We start from the raw sequence: 16,941 nt of genomic DNA, 5'->3' as shown, positions 1-16,941 counted from the left end.
AGAATAATTTTCTGAGATGCTTTGAATTAAAAAGTTGCATAAATCATTCAAATAGTGCACTAAACAGTGTCTACCGGCAACGGCTGGCTTCCGAGGTGCGGGTGGAATTGTTTTTATCCGCATTGGAGTGTCTGTGCTGTGGCCAAAGCGCGTTGTTTGCGGTCGGCGTTGCAAACGCTACACAATCACACTCAACTGGCAGCCATTTTCTAGTGCAAAGACAAGCGACAGTGAAAATTTTCTTTCAGAGGGCTAGTTGATCCGTTTCGCTCTGAAAAAAAATCGGTTAGCGATACGAGTGTCAAGTGGGCTCAGAAAAAGTGTGTTGGTGTGAATTTTGGACGAAAAAAGATAATAGATGGCTAGCCCGACTCCACAAAACAGTCCGATGCCTCCGCCTCAAGCACCTAGCCCTATGGGACCTCCTTCCCAAAGCCCTGCACCGTCACCTTCTCCACATAGCCCGTACCAGCAGCAACCTCCGCCTCCACATGCTGGACAAGGTCAAGGCCCATCACACATGCCCACCCCGGGCCATCATGTACCTCCGCAGCCAGGGCCTCCGCCAGGATCGCATATGCCCATGCAAGTGCCACCTTCACCTCACGGTGGGCCACCGCCAAATCCACACGGAGTGCCACCGCCACAGCATCCATCGCATATGAATGGCCCACCTTCGGGGCCTCAGGGTGGTCCAGGACATGGTCCCGCTGGCCCTCCACACCATATGCCTCCAACAGGACCACAGCACATGCCGCAACATCCGCCACATCCTGGAATGGGTCATTCGGTTCCTCCACATCCAGGAATGACGGGACACCCCGGTCAGGGACCTCCTCTACCACCAGGAATGGTACCCGGTGGTTATCCCGGTCATTCAATGCCTCCGAATGCGGTAGGTTTTATTTTGTTAACAGTTCGAATTCAAAAGAATTAATAACTGAGAGGGAAACGTATTTGAAAACTGGTTATCGTTTATTTTACGCATACTATGGCCGGTGTAGGCCGGAATGATGGTTATGTCAGTTGAAGTTCGAAGGCACTAGGTTTGCTTTTGTTCAGCCAAATCAAGATCAACCTCTCTTATAATCTTTAACAATGTAGTAGCCAGTGCGTCGCTGCACGCAGCAATAATATCCGGCTTCATAATATCGTACGCCCCACCGGTAATGCTGGTTACCGTTCCTCCCGCTTCCGTTATCAACAACGCACCCGCTGCGATGTCCCAGGGTTTCAGGAACTGAATACTATACGCATCGATTTGGCCGCTTGCAATATATGCCAATGAAAGAGCAGCCGAACCAAATGCTCTTAGTCCCAGGCATTTTTCAATGAATCGTTTTCCGCGCTCGAACAAAGCCGCCCGTATAGGTTGGTAGCTGCCAATGGAAAATTCATGACCTACCAGGGCGTCTTTCAGCTAAAATGAAAACAAAATGTCTGATAACAACATGAATTTTGCGACAACCACTCACTTTCGCTTACCAGTTCGGTTGTACGGGCCTTTATTGGTGCTCCATTAAGGAATGCTCCCTGGCCTTTAATGGCAGTGTAAAGCTCATTATTCGAAGGATTGGAGATGATACCGATTACAAGCTGACCGTCCACAGCCAACGCAATCGAGATGCAAGTAAATTGTATCCCCCGAACGAAGTTAACCGTACCGTCGATAGGATCGATGATCCAAGTAGGTTCCGAACCGAGTGTCAACTTTTCTCCGGATGCTGCCGAGGATTCCTCCGCACAAAACTTATGATGCGGAAACCGGGCCCTTATGCCGGCTAGCAGAACGTCTTCCACCCGTTGGTCGTATTCGGTCACCAAATCCCAATGTTTGCCTTTTACGTCGACGCGCTTGGAGGCGGTCCGATAGCCTTCCAGTACAATTTCGTTGCACTGCTTTACTAATTTGACTGCCAGCTCGAAGGCCTCCAGTATTTCACCATCGTTGCTCATGTTAGGTGTACTTTAGTTACTTGGTAAAGTGGGACGCTTAGTTTTTCCTGACTTCGTTGATGGAAGATCTGAACAATCTGAACCTGCGGTGTGACATTTGCCTCCGCCGAGTCACTGTCAAATGACAGATTACTAGAGAGAAATAATTACGTTGCTGTCGTGCGATAGTGGTGGTGTGTTAGTATGAAGATAACCCGTGTAAATAGGCTGAAGGTTGTGTGATGAACTGATTCTATTCAGTGCTTCGCTATTTACACTGAGCGCTAATTTAGAGATGTACAGTCGAACTGGCCAACTAATCTTATTTTGCGTTGAAATTCTTTTTCTTTCACCCAAAAATCCACATATGTAGCCTGTTCATATATAAATCTAACGAATTTCACATTAAACATTTTATTGTTATTTAAAAAAATTGAATAATGAAAATTTTAATTGATGAATCGATTATTTGAATATAGACTTTATCCAATTAAAGTCGTAGTAGCCAATTTCTTTTCTGCCGAAAAACTGAAACAATTGATAATAACCAGTTGGTTTTTTGCTCCCATTCCCATTTTCAGGGTCCGCCGCCACCAGTACCAATGCAACCGGGTGGTGGCCCGGGTCCAGGACCGAACTTACCTCCAGGAACTTCAAGTCCAGGGATGATGCCCGGAACTGCTCCTCCGCCGCCACCACCAGGGCAGGAGAATTTAAATGCGCTGCAGCGTGCGATCGATTCGATGGAAGAGAAAGGCCTCCAGGAAGATCCACGCTATTCACAACTATTAGCCCTGCGCGCCAATTCTAAGCAGCAAAATCTAAACGCCCCACAACTCCATCAGCTGCGCGGACAAATCATGGCCTACCGTTTGCTCACCCGTCATCAACCGATCAGTAAGCAGCTTGCATCACAAATTTTAGCCCAGCGCCCCGATGGAACACCACCGCAGTGTCCTACACCTCCGGCCAGTGGATACCCCAATGCTCCCGGTGGACCATCACCGCAGCCGGGCATGCCACCGCAGGGAGCACCACAACAGCCACCGCCGGGCCAGCAACAGCCGGGTGGTCCGCAGCAGCACCAGCAAGGGCCTCCTCAAGGTTCAAACCAACCCGGAGGCTTGCCACAACCGTGTGCACCACCGGGTAAACAACCCCCGGGAGGGGGTCCACCTGATGCGATGGGTGGTCCAAACAAGCCTCCGATAGGTAGCGGCGGAATGCCACCAAATCAAAGCCCAATGCCTGGCATGGCAATGGGTGGACCACCGCAAATAGCCCAACATAGTCAACATCATGCGCAGCAGCAGCAGTCACAGGTGCAACAGCAGCAGCAACAACAGCAACAACCACATCCACCGCAGTCACACCAGCATGCGCAACAGCAAATTCCTCCGACCAGTGGACAACCGGTGCGCCCGAGCTCGCAAGGCCCAGCTGGGGGACCCGGACCACGGCCAGCTGCACCGGCACCGACAATGCAACCGATGTCAAAACAAAATCGCGTCACAACCGTCGCTAAACCAGCCGGACTCGATCCGATAACGATTCTGCAGGAGCGCGAGAACCGTGTTGCCGCAAGGATCGCGCTTCGCTTAGAGGAACTGAGCAACTTACCAGCCTCCATGCCGGAGGACTTGCGTATCCATGCGCAGATTGAGCTGCGTGCTTTGCGTGTCCTCAATTTCCAGCGCCAATTGCGCAGCGAAATCGTCCAGTGCACCAGGCGCGATACGACGCTGGAGACGGCGGTCAACGTGAAGGCATACAAGCGCACGAAGCGACAAGGTTTGCGTGAAGCGCGTGCGACGGAGAAGCTGGAGAAGCAACAGAAACTGGAGGCCGAGCGCAAACGACGCCAGAAGCACCAGGAGTTCCTGGCCTCGGTGTTGCAGCACGGTAAAGACTTTAAGGAGTACCACCGAAACAACATCGCCAAGCTCGGCCGGCTGAATAAGGCCGTCATGAACTACCATGCAAACGCGGAACGTGAGCAGAAGAAGGAACAGGAGCGCATCGAGAAGGAACGTATGCGCAGGTTGATGGCGGAGGACGAGGAAGGCTACAGGAAGCTTATCGATCAGAAGAAAGATAAGCGGTTGGCGTTCCTGCTGTCGCAGACTGACGAATACATCTGCAATCTTACGGAGATGGTCAAACAGCACAAGGTGGACCAGAAGAAGAAACAGGACGACGAGATTCAGCGTAAGAAGCGTCTCAAGCGGCACATTCTGGAGAGCGGCGACATCGAGCACCTTGATGAGCATTGTGAGGCGTCCGATTGTCGGGTGACGGTGATGGAGACGGCCACCGGGAAGATCATCTCTGGCGACGAGGCACCGTTCCTGCGCGACCTTTCCGGTTGGCTGCAGTTGCATCCAGGCTGGGAGTACGTCATATCCGATGGTGAAGCGGACGACGATGAGGAAGAGTCGGAAGGTAAGAAGCGTACCGAGGAGGAACTGAACGACGAGGCCAAGACGAAGGAAGTCATTCAAAAGGCGAAGGTTGAGGACGACGAGTACAAGACGGAGGAGCAGACGTACTACAGCATCGCTCATACGGTACACGAGAAGGTAACGGAGCAAGCATCGATACTGGTGAACGGAAAGCTGAAGGAGTATCAGATCAAGGGTCTCGAGTGGCTGGTATCGCTGTTTAACAACAATCTGAACGGCATCCTGGCGGACGAGATGGGTCTGGGCAAGACGATTCAAACGATCGCGCTCGTTACGTACTTGATGGAGAAGAAGAAAAACAACGGTCCGTATCTGGTGATCGTACCGCTATCGACCCTCTCCAACTGGGTACTGGAGTTCGAGAAGTGGGCACCGGCTGTCGGTGTCGTCGCGTACAAGGGTTCACCGGCCGGACGCCGAGCAGTGCAGAATCAGATGAAGGCGACCAAGTTCAACGTGCTGCTTACGACGTACGAGTACGTGATCAAGGATAAAGCGGTGCTGGCGAAGATCTCGTGGAAGTACATGATCATCGACGAGGGTCACCGAATGAAGAATCATCACTGCAAGCTAACGCAGGTACTGAATACGCACTACAACGCTCCACATCGGTTGCTGCTGACGGGAACGCCGTTGCAGAATAAACTGCCCGAGCTGTGGGCGCTGCTGAACTTCCTGCTACCGTCAATCTTCAAATCGTGCTCCACGTTCGAACAGTGGTTCAATGCCCCGTTCGCAACGACTGGCGAGAAGGTGGAGTTGAACGAAGAAGAGACCATTCTCATCATCCGCCGTCTGCACAAAGTGCTGCGACCGTTCTTGTTGCGCCGCCTGAAAAAGGAGGTAGAGTCGCAGCTGCCGGATAAGGTCGAGTACATCATCAAGTGCGACATGTCCGGGCTGCAGCGCGTCCTATACAAGCACATGCAGAGCAAGGGTGTCCTGCTGACCGACGGCTCCGAGAAAGGCAATAAGGGCAAGGGTGGCGCGAAGGCACTCATGAACACAATCGTTCAGCTGCGCAAGCTATGCAACCATCCGTTCATGTTCCAGCACATCGAGGAAAAGTATTGCGATCATATTGGCGTGCAGGGTACGGTTACGGGGCCAGATCTGTACCGTACGTCTGGAAAGTTTGAGCTGCTCGATCGTATCCTGCCGAAGCTCAAGGCTACCGGTCATCGTGTGCTGCTCTTCTGTCAGATGACACAGTGCATGACGATCATTGAGGACTATCTGTCCTGGCGTGGCTTCGGTTACCTCCGACTGGACGGTACGACCAAGTCCGAGGAGCGTGGCGATCTGTTGAAAAAGTTCAACTCTAAAAACTCCGACTATTTCCTTTTCCTGCTATCGACCCGCGCCGGTGGCCTTGGACTGAACCTGCAGACGGCCGACACGGTCGTCATCTTCGACTCCGATTGGAATCCACATCAGGATCTGCAGGCACAGGATCGTGCCCATCGTATCGGACAGCGGAACGAGGTGCGTGTGCTGCGGCTCATGACGGTGAACTCGGTCGAGGAGCGTATACTGGCGGCGGCCCGCTACAAGCTCAACATGGACGAAAAGGTCATCCAGGCCGGTATGTTCGATCAGAAGTCGACCGGTAGCGAGCGACAGCAGTTCCTCCAAAGCATCCTGCATCAGGACGAGATGGACGAGGAGGAGGAAAACGAGGTGCCGGACGATGAGATGATCAATCTGATGATCGCGCGTACCGACGACGAGCTGGAGCTGTTCAAAAAGATGGATACCGAGCGGAAGGCGGAAGAAGTGAAGCCCCGGCTATTGGACGAAGGTGAGCTGCCCGACTGGCTGGTGAAGGAGGACGAGGAGGTAGACCGGTGGGACTACGAGGAAGAAACGTCCATCCTGGGACGGGGCTCGAGGCAGCGCAAGGAAGTCGACTACACCGACAGCCTCACCGAGAAGGAGTGGCTGAAGGCCATCGACGATGGGGCCGATTTTGACGAGGAGCTGGAGGAGGAAGAACGCGAAAAGAAACGCAAGGGTCGCAAGCGGAAAGGCCGAGGGCGGGATGATTCGGACGATGAGAGCATCATCTCGACGATGACGAAACGCAAAAAGGGCACCACCGATCCGAAGATCAAGAAACAGATGAAAAAGGTACTGAAGGCCGTGATCAAGTACACGGACGCTGATGGGCGCGTGTTGAGTAAACCGTTCCTCAAGCTGCCGTCACGGCGCGACCTGCCAGATTACTACGAGGTGATTAAGAAGCCGATCGACATCAAGAAAATCTTGGCCCGCATCGACGAGGCGAAGTACGTGGACTTTGCCGACTTGGAAAATGATTTCTTCCTGCTGTGTCAGAACGCGCAGACGTACAACGAGGAGGCGTCTCTCATCTATGAGGACAGTCTCGAGCTGCAGTCGGTGTTTTCGAATGCCAAGGCTAAAATTATAGACAACCACGAAGAAGAAGAGTCAAACGAAGAAGGTGAGTAGTCACAATGGGTGCTATTACTTATTTTGGTTTATTTTGCAATGTCCTCTTCATTAATTATTGTACTTAGGAATGTGATCTTAATTTATCAAATGTTTCTATATGTGGTGCGAACCCAAGCTGGATGAAATAGTCCGCTGAGCCGTGTTGTCCCTAGCAACATTATCCCTTTCTCCGATTTGTGTTTTAATTTAAGAACTGACAACAAACTCTACAACTCCCCATCGATTCTAATTGATTTTATTCGTGCCTTTTTGTTTTAGCAGAGGAAGAAGAATCCGACGAAGAAGGTGGTAGTGTAAAAATGAAGCTGAAACTATCAAAAGGATCTACTTCATCGACCTCGTCAGCGAAGAAGGCAACGCCTGCGCGAAGGAAACGTTCGCAGAAAAAGTATACCATCTCAGATGACGACGATGATATCGATTAAATGTGAAAACATGGCGTGATTGGGGCAAAGGCTCCAAGACCTCACGCGGTTACTATTTGTAGGAAGAGGGTAATAGTTAGTTTTACGCAGCAAACGCAAACTCGCCGCTGGAGAACGTGTTGCAATGTTTACTACGTTTAAGTACACGATAAAGTAATCTTAAAAATTCGACTCAAATGGCAAATGGCAAAACCAAGGTGTAACACCCTATAAAGCTTCTTTATTTAAAGAGATATATACAGCATTTGATGATTGTGTGTTTGGATTTGCGTGCGCTAGGGCTTTTACCGATATAACATAGTGCTAGAGGGCACCAGTAATTGAAACTCGACACAAGCTACATACTTTCAGATTCTCCAGGGTAGGCGTAGATCTTGTTCCTGCAATCCTTCGTCCTTTCAACACGTGTTACAACGAGTAATATCGTTTATAAGGAAGCAGGTTCATAATCTTCATGTGCATCAGCGACATTGTGTCATGCCGTATTTTATTATTTTATTATAAACTCTCATTAACTGGTCTACGTAGTAATTAAATGTAATGTAATAATACACTATGTTGTCGCCTTAAATTTTCTATAAGTGTCCGAAAATAATGAATGTTGAAAGAACACGTGAAAGTACTAAACAAAGGTCGAATATAGCGACCAACGACAAGATCTATTTAAGCTTCCTTACCCAACTTTATAAGCCGTGCACTTGTATTGGTTTCCTGCTTCGGAATCATTCTTGGTCCATCAATACAAGGGTCGATTATTGATTTAATTTGTTTTAATTGTTTATTGTTTATTGAACTTACTTATCAAGCACTATTAATATGTAATTAATGTAAATTGATTAATTTGCCATATTACATAGTGAAATTAATTGCCCATATTACATAGTTTTAGTATCAGGACTTCCGACAAAATTTGGTCAATAGTTGAACAACCAAAAATGGTAAACATTGAAATTCTGAATCGAACCCAAAGAACCCCACTTTGGAAAGATTGATATGCTTATGCTCCAAAAATACATTAAAACTAACCTACCTAAACATCCATTGCATCGAATCGTTAAACTGTTCAAATTACCGATTATGCAGATCTACCATTGTGGCATTTGCTTAGTTGTCAAATCGGGCATTTAAAGACCGCCAAAATAGTGCGCATAACTACATACCATTGTTGAACATTTAGCAAACTACAGGATAGAAGTAAAGATTTAATCAAAAATCAATTGAAACTGAATCTGAAGCAATGGCCAGCAACACAGTTAACGAACCGAAATTTAGGAACATTGAATTAAAAGCAAAGCTTGATGGTCCTGACGGTTACCAGCGTCGTGTTGCAATTGCAAAAGAACTCACCAATTCTGAAGGCACCGTAATTCACCAGAACGATGTGTTTTTCGTCACTTCTGTCGGGCGACTTAAGCTCCGCTATTTAACGGTAAGAATATTCGGTAAAATCCCCTACACACGTCCGTTTGATGAAATTTTCGTTTCTTTTGTTGCAGCATAAGAAGTCGGAGCTGATCAGCTACTCCCGGCCCGACGTCCCCGGACCAAAACTCTCAGAGTATTCCAAAATGGACATTGATGAACCCCACTGCCTGGAGGAAATTCTTGCGGAAACCATCGGTGTACGAGGAAGAGTTGTGAAGAGACGGCTACTGTTCCTATACGGCCAAACGAGAGTGCATTTAGATGAGGTGGAACAATTAGGCAACTACCTAGAGTTCGAGGTGGTTTTAAAGCCCAATCAAACTATTGAGGAGGGTCAAGCGATAGTGGAAGATTTGAAACGTACGTTCGAGTTAGATGATCATCAACTGATAACTGGGGCTTACATAGACCATATAGAAAAGAATAAAGTTGATTCATAGGATATCCCAGTGATTTTACATGTATACTTAATCATTTCTTTCCAATGAAACGAAAATAAACGCTTTACAAAATACGATTTCCTGCAGTTTGTCTAAAAAATCATCCTAGACCTATTTATCAGTATTAGTAAGTAGTAACTTAGTTTGTGCCTTGAGATAATTGCTAAAAATATAGTTAAATAAACTATACCTCTGTAGCCTTGTTCAAAAGAAACTATTCGACTCACCCTTGAATTATTAATCTTGTTGAAAAAGATTTTATAGAAATTGAGCGAAAACAACCCTCACGACTTGCACGAAGTTGATAATATATAAATATGGAATGTTTCTATGGACATTTTCTAAAAAAAGTGTAAAATACAATGTTTAAATGCCATTTTTTAGCTTTGAGTATCGCGTTCCAATGTTAAGAATTGAGGGAGTATATGTGGGTGCAAGTAGAAATGTACATCACTGGGTTTCCCATATCAAAACAAAGCATCACAGCTTGTGTCAACCTACGTTTCTGGTTCAATTTGTTATCGCTTCACGTCTCTTTTTTTCTGATGCTGGGAGAATTTCATTAGCCATCGTCAACTATCAAACTTAATAAAGTTTAGTTAAGAGTAAAGTAAAGTTTGCATATTCAGCCGAGCCATGGAATGCATGCGGTCACTTTGGAACTATGCGTCTAGGTGCTTCTCTTGTCAGGAAGACTCATCCGGGCAGGTTAGTGATGTTGGCAAAAAATGAATATTTTAGGAAACCCCTGTCTTTAACCATCAATCCATTTGCATCAGGGCAATGAAGCAAACGAGCGAACGCATCTTTTGGCTGATCCTGTAAGCAATAGTCCGGCTGTGCGTCGTACGGATAGCGAAACAATTACTGGCCAGGAGTATACAAATTCCGTGCCCAAGAAAGATGAACAGTCTGCTCTGGCTAAAATACTACAAGAAACATCGGAGTAATGAATGAGTTAAAAGTTTTGTTTTATTGTTGAAGAAAATAATTATATTGTTTATTTTAGAAACATAATTGACGTTGCCGCTATGGATACACAAAAGCTAGAAGCTAGTGAATATAATGATCGAATCAAAATATACACACAAAGGCTGCAACAACAGTGGAGCAATGTTAACCATCCGAATCAGGTGGATAACGCAAGCTTGCTGAAGGATATACCAAACCCTGAACCAGTTCTAGCCTCTGCACCAATTGCGCCCGATGATTTGAGTATGGTAAGTTACGATATGTATGGAAAGACGTAGGGTTCTTTTTTTATAAACTGATACTTATAACTGTTTGTTTCAGATCAAAACGATGGTCCATAAATCGCGTTGTGCCGTCTCAGAGATAAAAGTTACCCACACTGAAAACCTTGTTGTGCCTTTTAGGATTCCATAATATTACGCAGTCAGAAGAAACCTGTAAAATATTGCACACTATATTGATTTTCTCTTACCAGCTCATCGGTTGATCGGCATTGGACCGGTCAATGTGTATATACATATTTCTATACGTATATATATGATGAATTTATGAAATCCATCGCATTGAATAATCAGCTTTTTTGTTGTACTAAATATATACTTATGCGTTGCGAAAAAATCGACAGCTACTGCTAATAACAAACTATTCGATAAGCACCATACTTATGCCGGATGCCATACCAGGCGCTTCTGAAAGCATATATATTAAAAAAGAGCAATTATGCATTAAGATGTACTGCATACGTGCCGAAATATGTATTAAAAATTACTATTGTTTTTTCAAGTTTATACAATTGATCAGGCAAGAGCATTAGAATTTGTGGGTAAGTATGCGCAAGTAGTTTAACATAATCATCGGAAATAGATATACGTGATGAGCTACACAATTAATTTGTTCTAGATCCGACGAATATTTTCCTCACGACCAAGCTCAATTTTAAGTGAAATAAGGTGTGGAATTAAACCGTACAAGCATTTTCAGACGGCTGTACCATTTTAAAATTCGTAATTGAAGCAACATTTTAATTTTTTTGAAGCTCAAGTATCGCCGATTTAGTTGTTAACCAATAGAGTACATAAGATTCTTGAAATACTTTGTAAACCATCTACATACATAGTGCGTCGGTTCCTAATGCATTTGTGTAAAGTACAATTTCAGCAATAGTGGACTTTCAAGCTTCTTATTCTTGGCGTAACGACCTCTTGGTAATGCCTGCCCGTTAAAGGCTTACGAGACCTGTTTCCCTGTTGAACACGCTTTCCAGACTGCACCGTCGCGTAACGCGACGTCGCCTGACAGGCGCTGAACTCCATGCAAAAAAAATCTAGCGCTAGGTTTTTTTTATATGGAGTTCAGCTGCTGTTAGACGACGTCGCGCTGTAGTGTGGAACCCGAGGAACGTGGATAGTCAGTCCTCTTGTACAGGGGAGGGTCCGGTCTCGGTTGGGATTCGAACCCACGCCGTCGAGGTGTAGAGCCCCGGCGCTCTTGGGCCGTTTTTCTAACCGGCGCTACCGCTCGGCTGTCGCCGCGCCCCCCCCCCCCCCCCCCCTCCCTCTCCCTTTCAACCAGAATCACCAAAAACTTTTAAATTAAATTATGGAAAACTCCTCTTAAGAGACAATAAGTCATTACGAACTGTTAAGACCTTGTTGTTGTTGTTGTTGTTATCTTTATAGAGATTTGACAACTGTTAAGACCGCTTTTGTGAACTGTTAAAATTTAAATAAAAAATGTCATTTTTAGGAACTGGGTTCCGTTCCACTCTTCTGCTAGACGAATCATATGGGTGCAAATGGCTGCCTTGAGTTGTCCAACACTACATCAAAATTATAGCAGCTAGAAATACGATGCAGCGAAAATCTGGAATACTATTTTGAGCCGTTTTTCAGCCTGTGCAAAAAACATTGGCTGTAGGAAGTATCGTAACCGAGAACATTGTTTAATCGTTTGCGTTAATTTAGTTCCGGCAGTAGGTCACCAATGTGCAATTTCTTTGCATCTAAGTGAGAGTGGTTACAAATAATAGGGAAACCAATCGATGGTTGTGTTGATCATTTTTGTAAACAAACTATCGCGATCTATCGGGTGTTGCTTCTGCTAAACCATGACGGATAAAGGATTGATCAAGCGAATGTCACTGTCTTCGAAAAGCCGGTCCAGCTTTCCTGCGGCCACTCCTGCTGCTGGACCATCTGTAACACCGAACGCTGTAGGTGTCGTACCTGGCAGTAGACTCCCGCCTGTGCGACCATCATTGGTGACCAGTGTACCATCACCCGGATCTCCAGAACAATCCGTGCTGGTTCCACATGTTAAAACATCGGAAAATGCAAAAGTACTACCAAAATATACAGCTGGTAAGTAGAATGCTTCTTAACAGTTTCAACTACAAACAATTTCTCTCACCTTACATTTTACGCTTGTCACTCATTTTAGCTTTACAAAACAATAGCGAAGAGCTTATTCCAGCTGAAGATTTGGATACTATACAGCTTGAGTTAGAACTGCTTCTATCGACAGTTGCTCTACGGTCTCGTGTCTTGAAAGCCGAACTGGAAACAATAGACAAGGCCGATGAACGACGTGAGCGTAAAGGAAAGCATTTGGATAGGGCACCATCCTCCCCAGGAAAACGGAAGCGGTTGGAGGAAAAACAAAAGTTCCGCGAAAGCGCTGGTAAATTGCTTGGCCAGCAGCTTAAAATATCGAAAATGAAACACTCCTCGACATTGGTTCCACCGTCTCCTGCACCGTCGCAGCACACAGACGACAGCATGGATGCGGTACCGTTTTTACCGCAAAATCATCATCTACAGCATTTAAATAGCGATGCGAAGCCAATCGTACCCAAGAATGATACACCAAACAAGTTTTGGCTATCGGTTGAACCATATTGCATGCCAATCTCACATGAAGATCTTAAACTATTGGATGATCTATTGGAGGAGTATTCAGGACCCCTTATTCCCCCGATTCCCGAACTCGGCCCTCACTACAGCACCCAATGGGCAGCAGACGATATAAAGGAAGAACAGGATGGTGTAGCGAACTCAGCTGCATCTAAATCCAAGTCAAAGAATCTTACCAATGGCGATCTGAGCAAAAAGGAGAAGATAATGTAAGCTATCTATGTTAGAAGTTATGTTTTATATTTGGCAGATTGGCAGATTGAAGGGCCATTGTCCCAGTTTTGCTAAAGATCATCCTTCCGAATATTTCATTTTGTTTTCATTTCTCTTTTTCCAGCGGAGAAGGAATCACTGGGCCCCTAACACAACGTCTGGTGTCGGCTCTGATGGAGGAGAACTTACATCCGGATTGCACCAGCACAAGCAACGAAAACAGTAATAGCAGCTCAGATGTCACGCATAGTAATAATGCCCGCAGTGCCGTGGCACTGTTAAAGAACGGTATCAGCATCGAAAGAAGGCTTCGCAAGGAGCTAATAGAACAAGGTATCCTAGATGCAGACGATATGCCGAAAAGTCAACAAGATGATGAAATACTGTCCGAAATCAATCGCGTACGCACAGAGCTTGCCGTCATTGCGGAGTACAACTCTAATGAAATACGAAAGCTACAATCGATGGCCAAGGATGAAATGAAACGTATTGAAGTGAAACGCAAGCTCGATCGCGTCGATCAGGAGGTAGTTATTCGAGAAATTTCGACTTATATTATATTTATTGAAATTTGTGTTTTCCATTTCCCATAGATCATGGAGGTTTATCAGAAAGTGATTGCGGCACGCCTAAAACGTCGACCTCTGACGAAACAGGAAAGAGATGAAGTATACCGTTTAACTGAAGAGCAAAAGCGTCTGTCCGACCAGTTAGAATTGATGCCTGTGCATGGACCGTTCGGAAGGACTCAGAACAATTAGCAAAGAACTATTTGAAAAGTTAAGCTAAACTCCACACACAAGCTCCGCTCTGGTGGGAAATTCCGTTTCTGAAAGCACCGTAAGTAATTTAACCTAATAAATTTCTGGCTATCATAAATAATTGATAAAATGATTAGAAATTTTATAATATAATATTTTAATATTTTAAAAATATCACAGTGCAGAAAGCGAACAGTATTAATGTTCCTAGTTTAACACATTTTCTTGATACAGTCGACTCTCGCTAATTCAAACGTTCGATAATTCTAAACTCTCGATAATTCGAAGTATATCAGTAGTCCCTTGGAAAACTCTCACTATTTCGAATAAAAACAATACGATTTGGTACACTCTATAAAGCGAAGTAAAATTCGAAGCTAGGTTGCTCTCTTCACGCGGTAATTCGAAGCTGTATCCACTCAACTCGCAACAATTCGAAGCTCTGAGTAATTTGAAACGTGATAGAACGCCTCACATTGCGGGTGCCCTGTAACACTCTGTTGAACGAGGACGAAGATTTTCATCCGAATTAGACTACATGGTGTAGACGGGCGGACGGACATATTTGGGGCACACATGCTTTGTAGGAAGGTGCACAAAGAAAAATAAAGAAAAAACAGTTAGCGAAAACGGTGAGTAAAGGCATAGCGTAAATCAATACACGCATACTTATTTCCAGTTCATAACTCAGCAAGCGTAGCCGCTTACTTCCTACCACTCTTGATAATTCGAACTCTCGATAAATCGAACTTTTTTCTGGGTCCCTCCAACTTCGAATTATCGAGAGTCGACTGTATTATAATCACAGAAGCAATTATGTCCACGCCAGGTTTTGCTAGGGGTTAATTGTATCAATTTTTTAACGATTCAAATGTAATGGTTAAAATTTTGAGCTCACTTTGGTTTAGAAAAACTCGTTAAAAATTTGTTTCGTAATATGCCTTTATTTATTTCACTGAATATGTATTGTTGTTAAGATAAAGAATTATTTTTCATATTCCTTAAACTTTACTTATCAATGACATATTTTATTGTCTACATGAATTGATGAATTGAAAGTTTTTTTTATATAAATAATGTTCAGCAGTGAAAAATATATTCGTTCATCACTAAAAATCTGCCTTTTGTTGATAGAAGAAAATAGTCCAGATATTAATCAGCACTAAATACGTTGTCAATCGTAAGATCTTCATGGAAGTGCATTGCCAACTATTGTCAGATGTTGTTGAACGATTACCATACATTTTCAACGGTAGTTTATTTTTCATTTTCCCAACAATCCTAATTTTTCAGTTTAGTTTTAATACATCTGCTTGAGATTTCATATCGAATGCACTTATTATAACATTAACCACAACACTTATAGCGGTTACAGCAATCAACACATTATTAACAATGTCAGATCTTTTCTGCTCTTCAACTTTGTTGATATCAAAAACGATAGCTAGAACGATGATAAGTAGTGCTTGGAATATCTGTTGATTAAGAGATTAAGAGATTCAAATTTGTTAAAATTATTTGCCACAGTTTATGACTTAATAGTTTCGGTCCTACCTGGAGTGAAATTGATATTATGATAAGAACAAGTAGAAAATGATAGAATTCGTGGGTTTCCCCAACGGTTAGGATGTACTTCAGTTGGGATGCGTTGGCGGTCAAAAGTGCGAGATCAAGCATTCCTTGTGCAATGGATTTACGTGTTGCGTAGCTGTTTAAATTGAGACCTTTGATGCTGCTAAACTGCAAATTGAAAGAGCCAATGTAACTTCGCAGAAACAAGATAAACTCCTGTTGCATTATTTCAACCTACCATCTCTCTAGTTGATATATCTGGCCTATCCATATCCTGCTTGTTTCTTACTTCTGACTGCAATTCCGTCGAGGCCATCTTTCGCCCACGCTGCTTCTATTGTACTAACATGCAAGTTGGTTTGAGATGGCACGCGTTCTGAAGAAATCTTTTTAATAATTGCTTCAATACAATCTTATCTTTGCTCGATAAGGTCAGACACAAAGACATGGGCAATGGGTCAAAAGAAAAAAAAGAAACTTCAACTACCAATATGATATCTTTACTCTGAGGGGTTTTTTAATACCGCTGATTGACAATCGATGCCGTCTGCTTCCTACTTTTTTCATGGATCTTGATAAGCAATAAAACATTCGGTACCAGTTGCGCGTTAATGTAATGTACGTTTTTTTCGGAACACGTAACTGGAACAGTCATTTCAAACTTATCTACCTTCGCTTTGCCATGATGCCCTTTGTTGTGACACTTTGTCTTGTCTCCACACAACACTTGAGCGTAGTTGAAAAAAACATCGGAATCCTTCGGATGAAGCAAGAAAAGCGCATGCTCGAAACCTTTCAAACTATTGGATGGGCGTTTAGCACGCGTCGATTTATGAAAAAATTGTGTTTTCCTCAGCTTGTCAAACGACGCGGCGGTCTGTGTGCACGTTGTGGTCTGTCGGTTTCGTTCAATGGATTTGAGAAATTATTTTGAACGTCGGCGATTGTTTCTCTTTATTTGTTTCCAAAAGTGCAAGAATGTTATTGAGCGGAAGCGTGGCCCGCGCGATTAACAGCAGTATTGGATGAAAAGTTTTAAATTACTCATAATCAAAATTGTATGAAGTTAGATTCATCATCAGTGCAAAGTGACTCATAGTGTCGATAGCTGCTGTAACGTGGGAGTTTTCTTATTGTTGTGTCGATTTATACTTCAATACTCGTATTATATACATGGTAAGTAGTTAGAATCTATGAATTTAACTTAAAACAATAGAAAATATGAAAGCAGGTTGCTAAGCTAAGTACATTTAATATGCAGAAATATTTTCAGCATCAGTCTCAATTGCATATGATTTTTTCTTTTGTAACCCTAACACTCTTTATCACCACCATCTTCAATCTGTCTT

General features: G+C 44.3%; 6 protein-coding genes across 6 annotated transcripts; 4 read left to right on the top strand and 2 right to left on the bottom strand.

The window, feature by feature from the left end:
- Positions 1-12: 12 nt before the first annotated feature.
- Positions 13-7,853, top strand: LOC131288887 (ATP-dependent helicase brm). Its single transcript, XM_058318067.1, has 3 exons — positions 13-895; positions 2,517-6,861; positions 7,131-7,853. The coding sequence occupies exons 1-3, from the start codon at positions 359-361 to the stop codon at positions 7,295-7,297; spliced, it is 5,049 nt and encodes a 1,682-aa protein (XP_058174050.1). The 5' UTR covers positions 13-358; the 3' UTR covers positions 7,298-7,853.
- LOC131288888 (uncharacterized) lies at positions 892-1,967 on the bottom strand. Its single transcript, XM_058318068.1, has 2 exons — positions 1,486-1,967; positions 892-1,420 (listed from the first exon to the last, which is right to left on the bottom strand). Exons 1-2 carry the CDS (start codon positions 1,954-1,956, stop codon positions 1,043-1,045), a joined length of 849 nt encoding a protein of 282 aa, XP_058174051.1. The 5' UTR covers positions 1,957-1,967; the 3' UTR covers positions 892-1,042.
- Positions 7,854-8,532: 679 nt separating the features above from the next.
- LOC131287931 (uncharacterized) lies at positions 8,533-9,236 on the top strand. The gene is made up of 2 exons (XM_058317026.1): positions 8,533-8,726; positions 8,794-9,236. Exons 1-2 carry the CDS (start codon positions 8,535-8,537, stop codon positions 9,160-9,162), a joined length of 561 nt encoding a protein of 186 aa, XP_058173009.1. The 5' UTR covers positions 8,533-8,534; the 3' UTR covers positions 9,163-9,236.
- Positions 9,237-9,706: 470 nt separating this feature from the next.
- Positions 9,707-10,806, top strand: LOC131287909 (uncharacterized). The gene is made up of 4 exons (XM_058317003.1): positions 9,707-9,870; positions 9,942-10,108; positions 10,172-10,382; positions 10,456-10,806. Exons 1-4 carry the CDS (start codon positions 9,799-9,801, stop codon positions 10,546-10,548), a joined length of 543 nt encoding a protein of 180 aa, XP_058172986.1. The 5' UTR covers positions 9,707-9,798; the 3' UTR covers positions 10,549-10,806.
- Positions 10,807-11,980: 1,174 nt separating this feature from the next.
- Positions 11,981-14,124, top strand: LOC131286764 (transcriptional adapter 3). The gene is made up of 4 exons (XM_058315761.1): positions 11,981-12,494; positions 12,574-13,255; positions 13,384-13,786; positions 13,853-14,124. The coding sequence occupies exons 1-4, from the start codon at positions 12,242-12,244 to the stop codon at positions 14,018-14,020; spliced, it is 1,506 nt and encodes a 501-aa protein (XP_058171744.1). The 5' UTR covers positions 11,981-12,241; the 3' UTR covers positions 14,021-14,124.
- A 1,185-nt stretch (positions 14,125-15,309) lies between these two features.
- On the bottom strand, positions 15,310-15,908 carry LOC131285124 (ninjurin-2-like). The gene is made up of 3 exons (XM_058313985.1): positions 15,831-15,908; positions 15,575-15,760; positions 15,310-15,495 (listed from the first exon to the last, which is right to left on the bottom strand). Exons 1-3 carry the CDS (start codon positions 15,906-15,908, stop codon positions 15,310-15,312), a joined length of 450 nt encoding a protein of 149 aa, XP_058169968.1.
- Between the last annotated feature and the right edge of the window lie 1,033 nt (positions 15,909-16,941).

The sequence above is a fragment of the Anopheles ziemanni genome, chromosome 3 (assembly GCF_943734765.1).
Source record: "Anopheles ziemanni chromosome 3, idAnoZiCoDA_A2_x.2, whole genome shotgun sequence".
Taxonomy (NCBI): Eukaryota; Metazoa; Arthropoda; class Insecta; order Diptera; family Culicidae; genus Anopheles; species Anopheles ziemanni.
The sequence above is the reverse complement of the archived record's forward strand: the minus strand, read 5'-3'. Positions and strand labels throughout refer to the sequence as shown.

What these genes read in the sequence shown, in the direction of transcription:
- LOC131286764 (XM_058315761.1), top strand. Translation starts at nt 12,242, where the DNA reads ATGACGGATAAAGGATTGATCAAGCGAATGTCACTGTCTTCGAAAAGC. An exon ending in ACTACCAAAATATACAGCTG is followed by an intron (nt 12,495 to 12,573) that starts GTAAGTAGAATG and finishes CACTCATTTTAG; the next exon opens with CTTTACAAAACAATAGCGAA. An exon ending in TCGATCGCGTCGATCAGGAG is followed by an intron (nt 13,787 to 13,852) that starts GTAGTTATTCGA and finishes CATTTCCCATAG; the next exon opens with ATCATGGAGGTTTATCAGAA.
- LOC131285124 (XM_058313985.1), bottom strand. Translation starts at nt 15,908, where the DNA reads ATGGCCTCGACGGAATTGCAGTCAGAAGTAAGAAACAAGCAGGATATG. An exon ending in ATATATCAACTAGAGAGATG is followed by an intron (nt 15,761 to 15,830) that starts GTAGGTTGAAAT and finishes TTCAATTTGCAG; the next exon opens with TTTAGCAGCATCAAAGGTCT. An exon ending in TAATATCAATTTCACTCCAG is followed by an intron (nt 15,496 to 15,574) that starts GTAGGACCGAAA and finishes CTTAATCAACAG; the next exon opens with ATATTCCAAGCACTACTTAT.
- LOC131288888 (XM_058318068.1), bottom strand. Translation starts at nt 1,956, where the DNA reads ATGAGCAACGATGGTGAAATACTGGAGGCCTTCGAGCTGGCAGTCAAA. An exon ending in AGGCCCGTACAACCGAACTG is followed by an intron (nt 1,421 to 1,485) that starts GTAAGCGAAAGT and finishes TTTTCATTTTAG; the next exon opens with CTGAAAGACGCCCTGGTAGG.
- LOC131287909 (XM_058317003.1), top strand. Translation starts at nt 9,799, where the DNA reads ATGGAATGCATGCGGTCACTTTGGAACTATGCGTCTAGGTGCTTCTCT. An exon ending in AGGAAGACTCATCCGGGCAG is followed by an intron (nt 9,871 to 9,941) that starts GTTAGTGATGTT and finishes CATTTGCATCAG; the next exon opens with GGCAATGAAGCAAACGAGCG. An exon ending in CGCCCGATGATTTGAGTATG is followed by an intron (nt 10,383 to 10,455) that starts GTAAGTTACGAT and finishes TGTTTGTTTCAG; the next exon opens with ATCAAAACGATGGTCCATAA.
- LOC131288887 (XM_058318067.1), top strand. Translation starts at nt 359, where the DNA reads ATGGCTAGCCCGACTCCACAAAACAGTCCGATGCCTCCGCCTCAAGCA. An exon ending in ATTCAATGCCTCCGAATGCG is followed by an intron (nt 896 to 2,516) that starts GTAGGTTTTATT and finishes TCCCATTTTCAG; the next exon opens with GGTCCGCCGCCACCAGTACC. An exon ending in AGAAGAGTCAAACGAAGAAG is followed by an intron (nt 6,862 to 7,130) that starts GTGAGTAGTCAC and finishes TTTTTGTTTTAG; the next exon opens with CAGAGGAAGAAGAATCCGAC.
- LOC131287931 (XM_058317026.1), top strand. Translation starts at nt 8,535, where the DNA reads ATGGCCAGCAACACAGTTAACGAACCGAAATTTAGGAACATTGAATTA. An exon ending in TTAAGCTCCGCTATTTAACG is followed by an intron (nt 8,727 to 8,793) that starts GTAAGAATATTC and finishes CTTTTGTTGCAG; the next exon opens with CATAAGAAGTCGGAGCTGAT.